Source organism: Sinocyclocheilus rhinocerous, unplaced genomic scaffold (assembly GCF_001515625.1).
Source record: "Sinocyclocheilus rhinocerous isolate Xijiao unplaced genomic scaffold, SAMN03320098_v1.1 scaffold1358, whole genome shotgun sequence".
Classification (NCBI taxonomy): Eukaryota; Metazoa; Chordata; class Actinopteri; order Cypriniformes; family Cyprinidae; genus Sinocyclocheilus; species Sinocyclocheilus rhinocerous.
The window spans coordinates 496,051-504,897 of NW_015662582.1; the positions used below are offsets into that span (position 1 = coordinate 496,051).

The window sequence follows — 8,847 nt, forward strand, 5'->3', positions numbered from 1 at the left end:
CGTGTTTAAACGAGGCGTTTTAGGAGGGCGTGGGCGTAACTTTTATAAAGAATATCTCTTTGGGATTGAGACTTTAGTCTTTGCAACTTTAGGGATCTTATCTATGCACGAACAGCTTGTAACACTCCAAAAAGAAAGGAAAATTTGAAATTGCATCATATGACCCCTTTAACTTTCCAGACCAGCAGTGTAGCCCTGGATCTTCATCTTCTTGGCTCTGCCTAGGTCTCCACCTCTCCAGAATCTGCCTCTTTCTGTCACCCCACTGGTTCGAGCTGGCATAACCATCAAGTCTGTGGCCCCTTCCACTGCCAGCTTCTTTGTGGCCTCTTCTCTTCTCACAGAGCTGGCAGTGGCAGAGACCACCAAGGACAATTTTTTATTTACAATGCCAAGCAGGATGGGAATGTACTGTTAGTGTTTCTTGGAGTTTTAATTTGTATAACCTTGTTCTTGTTTCCTGAGCTCGCGCTTGAGCTCGCGCTTTTCATTTGTCACCACAGTGACCCATTGAGCTATCTGATTTCTCACACATGTTCCTTGTTTTACACCCTCATCAATTCTACTATGTCTTGTTCTCTCTTTCAGTTCAGTTCTTTGTCTTGTATTGTTTGCACTGCCGTGTGGTTTGATTATCTTTTTTGTTTTGTTTAATAAAATAGCTGCGTTTATACCTTCCTCTTTGTCCTATTTCCCTCCTAGTTGTAATGGCTGGATAAATCAGACACATTATATTTAACAAATAATCCAAAAGACCCCTCACCCAATAACTGGACAGGGTACCGAGATCTGTGAAGCCACAACTAACAACCAGAGGCAGAACAGGCCTCTGGTTATAATAGCAGCAAGGACAGATTAAAAGTTTAAGACAGGTTTTATGGCCCAATGGAATTGTAGACTCCTTTGTAAAAAGGCACTGGTGGTCCTTTCAGATGGTTAAACTGACTTGTAACTGTCCATTCCTCCCCCTGCTTGATTTTGGTTTATTCAGTCATTTTCACTTTTCCATATACCCATGTATGCATCATTGTATACGTTTGTTTAGACTAGTTATGTGTTTGTGATTTAGTTAATAAAACTTTGTGCACAATACATGAGTTCTCCAGTTCTGATTCTGCTTGCAGATCAATGTCACTTAAATTATTCCTGATCTTGCTACATGCTCTAATGCATTGATACTGCAAGAAAGTTATTTTCTGCGGCTACAAAAATAACTTTTCTTAGTTGATATGAAATTACACTGAATGTTCGCTGTACAAACAGGTTAGTTGACTGTAATATTAATTATTCTACAGTTACAGTTACATCTGGCAGCTGAGATAAATAAGTATAACTAAATATAATTAATTGTAATTATTTATATACATTTCCCTTTTGAGCTAATTCACTACATAGCCCTAGTTCCAAATGATGTTCATTTGGATAGGACAAGTTTCTGAGTACTAAATAAAGCATTCCCTCAGTTTTTAACCAATAAATGTCAAAAAGGTTTTTACCCTCAATGTAGAGACTGCAGTATATTAGAAATTATTTAACTTGCTGGATTGGACAATCCTGTTATCTACATGACATATATAGTATATTTGTATGGGAATATTTAAACCTTATTAGCAGTAGTACTTTAATGACCAGTGAAAGCTGACTCACAATTAGGCCTCCATGAACGCCGCTGCCTCTAAGATTTGGAGCATATTCAGCCAAATCCACCGACCTCAACCACTCCATCACACGATGGTTGGACCACTGCACCACCTCAGATGGAGATGTCTTATTCTGCAAAAAGAAATAAATAAATAAACTGAAATATAGTCTTTCGGTGTTCCAAGTTTTGTCCTTTGTGGAGATGTGAGTATCCTATATAATTCTGAAGTTGAAATGGTGAGTTTTTAATCTGCAATTTGTCTTACTTCATCCCCTGGCCTGCGTCTCAGGCAGTTTGGGTTAAACTTGTTAACGTGGAGGACATGGATGGCACATTTAATACTCAGATGATGGAGCTGACTGGTGACTTTCAAGAACAAGAGATCATTCTGTGAGAAAAGAACATCAGTTTCTAAAGGATAAAAATATGTGAATTTGAAAAATATTGTTACACGGCATTTTTAAGACAGGGATAGAGGCGACTTATGGTCTTACCACTGTTAGGTACTGTAGCATGCGGCCATCAACCTTGCTTTCATAGAACTGATCTTTGTACTGTGGTAAACCGACGTCATCAAGCCAACCTAGAGATGGAAAATAGGGTATAGTGGTAACACATTAATTTATTTCAACACTGTCATAGTGTCAATCTTTTCTTTTCTTTTCTTTTCTTTTCTTTTCGCATAGCAAGCAGTTGTATTTCCTTCAAATCTAGCTATTTTTTTTATATTAGTAGTACATACGTGTAACCCAGATGTGATCCAGTTCTGAAGATTTCTCCATCGTCTTGTAACTAAAAGCTCTGAGAGACAATTGCAGCTTTTTTCTGTGCAGAGGATGTTTAATACAAATCTCCTGTTGAAAACAGTGTATAAGAGTAATGGGAACTATACTGTTTCAGTAAGACTTTCATGCAGAAAAGTATATTTGGTTACACTTTATTTCGATAGTCCACTTTAGACATTCTACTAACTATAAGTAACTTTGTAACTACATGTCAACTACATGTCAACTAATTCTCATTAATTTGCAACTACATGTCTACTAACTCTCAGAGTAGACTGTTAGGGTAGGTTTAGGGTTAGTAGAATAAGTTGACAAAGAAAGTGTTAGAAGATAGTCTTAAGTGTTAAGCAGACAGTCTACTAATACTCGACTAACTGCTAGTTGACATGTAGTTGCAAAGTTACTTACAGTTAATAGAATGTCTAAAGTGGACTATCGAAATAAAGTGTTACCGTATATTTTTGTGATTGATTAAAAAAAAAAAACTATGGTTGATCATTTTACATCATGCAGAGTACATTCTTAATAATATAGCCCATAGTGACAGACCAACATAGACAGCAACATAACCAAAATATAAAATTATATAAATACAAATTAAACCTTCTCAAGCTCCTGCGGAGTGGCAGAGAGGAGGGTTTGTCCGCTGTCCACCCACTGACGTGCCAAACTGACATACTGCCCCAAACCAATGTCCTCCAGCCAACCACACACCTGCTCCGTCGTCCACTTAGAGAAAGGTGTGTGTGCACTAATGATGACAAGATAATAACATCATCAGAGCAATAACAGTTATTTATCTGTATTGTCCTTTCAAAGTCTATTGCACCTCTGGCCCTGTCTGTTTATGAAGGAAACTTTACCGGGATGAGCGTCCAGAATCAAGGGTCCGTGTTAGCCGAGGCCCAGCTGTGGCCCTGAACCCTCCTCTCTTGAACTGAGTGGGCTCAATGTCATCTGACAGCACACCTGTCCTCTTCATCCTCAATACAAACATATCCTGTCAGATGCTTGTTTTTCATTGGTTTTACACAGAAACAGGGAAGATGCAATTAACTGTAGCATTTTCATAATTTAATTGCCCCTGGTCATAATCAACTCACTTTCCCCAAAGTTTGCGTATGCTGCTATTTTTGACGTTTTCTTGTAACACAGGAGACTGCTGGCCAGAGTCAACTCCAGAAGACACTGAAGAAAGGTCAGAATTGGTTGTGTCCTTAATTTTCTCTGTAATTCCTTTGGGGGACAAAATAATAATAATAAAAAAAAGTTATTACTTATTGCTGTATGGCAAGTACCATAAACCAGCAACAGAATGGTATTTTGGTTTAAAAAATATTTTCAAGGAAAGAAAAATAAGTAAGGCATTATGAAGACAAAGCTCAACATGTGCAGATGTTCATAATACAATCTTATTTTATTTTATTTTATTTTATTTTATGTATGTATGCATGCTTATTTATATTTATTTATTTAGTCCTGAGCAAACAGAAAAAGAAAAGAATGAATGAATGAATGTTACAGCATCTTATTTTACTGCAGCATTCAGTAAACGTATGAGAGTTGTTTTGAGATAGGGGTATTTTTTAATGAGGGATGGACTTCTAGTTATTCATTAATGACAATCTCTGTTGGAATTTTCCTTTATGATAGTTATTTATGAATTACATAGCTTCTTGTGCATATCTTGCACAAGTGATAATAGCATGTGTTCAAAGACTGGAAATAGTTTTGAACAGACAAGGTAGAAGAGTGATTCTGATACCATGTTAACATATGTTAATGTTTAAGTGTTATGGTTATATTTGAAATAGTGTAATAATTTAATAATTATGTTGTATAATAATGCTTGACCACTACGGCTTTAATTGAAATAACATTTTTTCCATTCCCTTTTCAAACTAGAAGGATTTATTTTATTTTCTGCAGTAATCAGATACAGAAAACCATAGGAGTGGTGCATTGCTAAAAATAAACTGGAATATTCTTTTAAAAACAGTCAAAATTAATTTTTAAAATTCCAAAACAGTGAAAAAGGGAGAAAAGGAGGGAAAGATTTGATTGTGGCATTCAGCCCTATTACACAGTTTTAGTTATGATTTACACATGTAAAATTCAAATTGCAATTACCAAAGACAAAGGACTTTTTTTGTGGTTTTTTTGGTCTTCAGTACTATTAGCTCATTATTAGAGATTTAAATTAAAGGGGTCATATGTTGTTGCTAAAAAGAACATTATTTTGTGTATTTGGTGTAATAAAATGTGTTTATGCATTTTAAAGTTAAAAAACACATTATTTTCCACATACTGTACATTATTGTTTCTCCTTTATGCCCTGCCTTTTTGAAACGCGTCGAGGTATGCTCTGATTGGCCAGCTATCCAGTGATTGGCCGAATACCTCAAGCGTGTGACGGAAATGTTACGCCCCTTACCATACTGTGATGCCCTGTCTGGCCGGAGCGACGAATCAAAAACATGAAAACCCATTACAAACGAGGCATTTGTTGCATCCAGTGGGGACATAATTACGGATTATAATGACTTATTGATGTGGTGTGTTCTGTTTGAGTTGACAATGGCACACACAAAGTTTGGTGTCAATATGCCAAAGCATTGCAGAGATAAAGCCTCAAACGTCATTTTGGCATCATGCCTCAAATTTGTTGCTGTGGTTTGCGAAAACGGTTTTGTCTATTGATACAAAATCCATAACTTTTTGTCAGCATGGTCTGAAGATGATATGATTCGATATTGGTGAAAATTGGACCGACGGTCTAGGTGGCGTTAGAAAAAGTAGGTTTTTAAAGAAAATCAAAATGACAGACAGGAAGTTTGGCTGACTATGGCAACATTGGTATCGCTGTTCTCAGCATGACCCAAGGAATCTATTAATACCAGTCAACAATACTACAGCGAGAATAAAAGTTATGCCTTCTTTCTTTGCGTGAACATTTGGGCTGTGTTATGCAAATCTTCCCACATCGTGACGTAGGTATGTGGGGGCGTGTTAGAACGAGCCGTTTTAGGTAGGCGTGGTTGACTCTTAACTTTTATAAAGAATATCTCTTTGAATTTGAGACTTTAGTCTTTGCAACTTTACAGATCTTCTTTATGCACCAAGAGCTTGTAACACTTCAAAGAGAAAGGAAAAATTGAAATCGCATCATATGACCCCTTTAATGAAATGAAAGCAGCTGTGCTAATGGAGACTAACAGAGCAGGTTTTCATAGGCCTGTCTCCAGTCTCCCTGCTTGTCAAAGCATGTTTGGGCATCTGGCAATGATTTGCCTCCCTTCAGTCAAGCTTTAGTCACAGGGTGGGTCCTGAAGAGGTGGGGCCCACATGATATATCTGGTTCCTGATGGAGACCCTTTCATTATAGTCCATCAAAGGCACAGGGTTTTAGGAATGGTAGAAGTGGTTTTACTCCAAAATAGTGTGGACGAAATATACATCCTAGTCACAAAACAATATTTCACCAGAGATGGGTGGGTATGCCCAGAGAGATCAAACACACAAATAAGCAGGGAATCAAGATACTTGTTCTAATAATATACAGAAATATACCTCTGCCATTTGCAATTGGACTATGATTTGAGTTGTACAGACTTTTTTTTTTAGAAAGGTAAATCCTTTCTAATTTCATATTTATAGTACCAGCTCTGATAAAAGTTGCATAAAAAGTCCAAATGGTTGGTCACTTCACATATGTCATTCAGATGGACTTTTTTAATTCAGTTCTTGGCTAGAACAAGCTCCAATATGGACCAGACTTTATGCCAATAGTCAAGTTATGCAAGATTACCTGCTCTCTGAAAATTACCTCCATCTTCAAAAGGTAAATACTAAATTATTACGATAGGCTAAAAAAAAATCAGTTTTTAACATAGGACAAGATACAATGAAAGGATCTCATACTAAGGTTGATGTCTTCATCCTTGTTCTCTGGTGTCCTCTGGTCTGATGTGTCACTCGCCTCACTCTCTCCCTTCTCTGGGTGACTCAACACTGTTGGGTGTGTCGGATGTTTGTTAACAGCTGGTCGAGTCTATAAAAATGGGTGAGAAGTGAAGTGTAGGTAATGCTGGCTGCTGCAGACATGTTTAATACATGTTTAATCTTCAAAAGCCTCCTATTATAGCATCAGCATTAAACCACTGCCAATAACAACATGGCCATGATTTCAGTTATGCTGACGTATTTAGTTTTAATTCAACTAGAAGATTAAGAGTAAATATGATGACAGATTAATAACTTAAGACGATTGTTTCTATACCTCCTCTGAAAGAACATGATCTACCAGTTTCCCATCCACAACCTAAAAAAAATAGAGTGAATCACTACAAAGAACCTTGGCATGTCAACATCATTTTAGGATTTTATAAGCTCTGTGTAAACCACACACACAAACCATAAATACATAATTCTGTATCAACAGCTATCAACTGTAAATCAATTAGACTGGTTGTTTGGTCAAACCTTTTGTGCTGAGCTGCCTTCAAAGTCTTCCATACTGATGGACCTGAGGAAAACAACATTAATAGTTATGTGTGACATATATTCTACTGTTTGAAATTAGGTTTGCATGTACAGACACTGTTACCTGGGGTTTGCATCTTTCTGAGAAGAAACTGAAGAAAACAGCAGAGGAGATGAGCTACAAAAGGTCAACTTTATCAAAGACAAAAAATAATACGATCAGAAATGGTTCAGGAAATGTAAGTGTCAGCAGCCACTCATACTCATGAACCTACACACACACACCTCAGCATGAGCTTTATGTGTTAAAGTCTTCATCTTTACAGTCCCGTTCTGTTTTCCATCTTCGCTGCTTATCTGTGCTGATTTGTCTTCTGGGTCTGAGGAAGGCATCATTTACATATCATTAAGCTATACTCTAGTTAAAATACATTTAGCTAGATTAAAGTGATTATTACATTTTGAATATGGATATTTTTCTTACAAAAACGCATCGATTCGCTACAGGAGGCCTTTGTTCACCCCCCACAGCCGTGTGAGGCACTTTTTATTATGGATGCATGCACTTTATTTCACTTCTTTTGGACTGATGAACTGCAACACCCGCTGACTGCCATTAAACAGCTTGGAAGATCAAAGTCAATTTTTAAAATAACTCTGATTGGATTAATCTGAAAGAAGTAAGTCATATACGCCTAGGATGGCTTGAGGGTGAGTAAATAATGGGCTAATTTTCATTTTTGGGTGAACTATCCCTTTAAGCTAAGCCCGTATGTGAAACCAGGCCATCAGGTATACCAGTTTAGTATACTAAAAGTACAATTGCAGGGTATGTTTATTAAGTACAACAAATATGAATATGAATTTGTAGTATACTTAGCATGAAATAAATGTATTTCATATAAATAAATTCAATAAATACAGTACATCTCTATATAGAATATCTGTAAAGTTGCAAAGACTAAATTCTCAAATCCAAAGAGATATTCTTTATAAAAGTTAAGAGTCAGCCACGCCTACCTAAAACGGCTCGTTCTAACACGCCCCCACATATCTACGTCACGATGTTGGAAGATTTGCATAACGCCGCCCAAATGTTCACGCAAAGAAAGAAGGCGTAACTTTTATTCTCGCTGTAGTATTGTTGCTGCCGCCGCCATGTCGTGAAGACGCTGTGTGCTTCCTTGTGAAAGCGAAACTACTTTGTTTGCTCTTCCAAAAGAGGACGATATCCGCTTCGTCATGCCTAGAGCTCAATAATGTACAGTATGTGGAAAATAATGTGTTTTTTTAACCTTAAACCGCATAAACACATTTCATTACACCAAATACACAAAATAATGTTCTTTTTAGCAACATCATATGACCCTTATAAGAATTTACTTTGAACTAAAGTCATGATGTCATTCATTTGTCTGAACTTGCTGAGGAGGAGAGTGAGCTCTTCTATTCGACGATCCTGGAGGGAGAAAAAAAATAAAATAACACCAAATAATAAATGTGATCAAATGGCACACAAGGCAATCTCTGCCACAGGTACTGTAAGTTCAAGTATTTGGCACATGTCTGGGGAAACTGGTTCTGGCTTCAGTTCCACAGATATTCTACACACTTAAGTCCATAAACACAGGGCAGTGTGAGGAACAAAGGGTCCAGTGTGCTCAAAATTACTCTTGCTCACCCTGTGAACATGGTGAGGAGAGAGTTGACAGTGAACTATAATTTGGAATTTCCAGATGGTTTTTTTTTTCCTATTAGTGGCCATAACAATTATGGATTTTATGTGTTTATTTATATTTTTTTCTTTTAACGTTTAAAGTAAAAAAAAAATATATATATATATATATATATACCTTTTCATCATTTGCTGCAATAAGTGATTCCATTCCTGTCTTCAGCCTTTGTAGCTCCTGATCTGTTAACAGACAAAAAAAAAAA

General features: G+C 36.8%; 1 protein-coding gene across 1 annotated transcript in view; it reads right to left on the reverse strand.

Moving 5' to 3' along the window:
* The window catches only part of LOC107728095 (liprin-beta-2-like), a 40,642-nt gene that overhangs the window by 4,173 nt on the left and 27,622 nt on the right, over positions 1–8,847 (reverse strand). Inside the window, exons 11-24 of the mRNA XM_016538171.1 lie at positions 8,763–8,824; positions 8,293–8,368; positions 7,195–7,289; positions 7,034–7,101; positions 6,910–6,952; positions 6,707–6,748; positions 6,349–6,478; positions 3,531–3,663; positions 3,291–3,410; positions 3,031–3,178; positions 2,385–2,496; positions 2,137–2,225; positions 1,908–2,030; positions 1,648–1,773 (exon numbers count right to left, since the gene is read on the reverse strand). Coding sequence (XP_016393657.1) covers positions 1,648–1,773; positions 1,908–2,030; positions 2,137–2,225; positions 2,385–2,496; positions 3,031–3,178; positions 3,291–3,410; positions 3,531–3,663; positions 6,349–6,478; positions 6,707–6,748; positions 6,910–6,952; positions 7,034–7,101; positions 7,195–7,289; positions 8,293–8,368; positions 8,763–8,824 — 1,367 coding nt within the window. The remainder of the gene's footprint in view (positions 1–1,647; positions 1,774–1,907; positions 2,031–2,136; positions 2,226–2,384; positions 2,497–3,030; positions 3,179–3,290; positions 3,411–3,530; positions 3,664–6,348; positions 6,479–6,706; positions 6,749–6,909; positions 6,953–7,033; positions 7,102–7,194; positions 7,290–8,292; positions 8,369–8,762; positions 8,825–8,847) is intronic.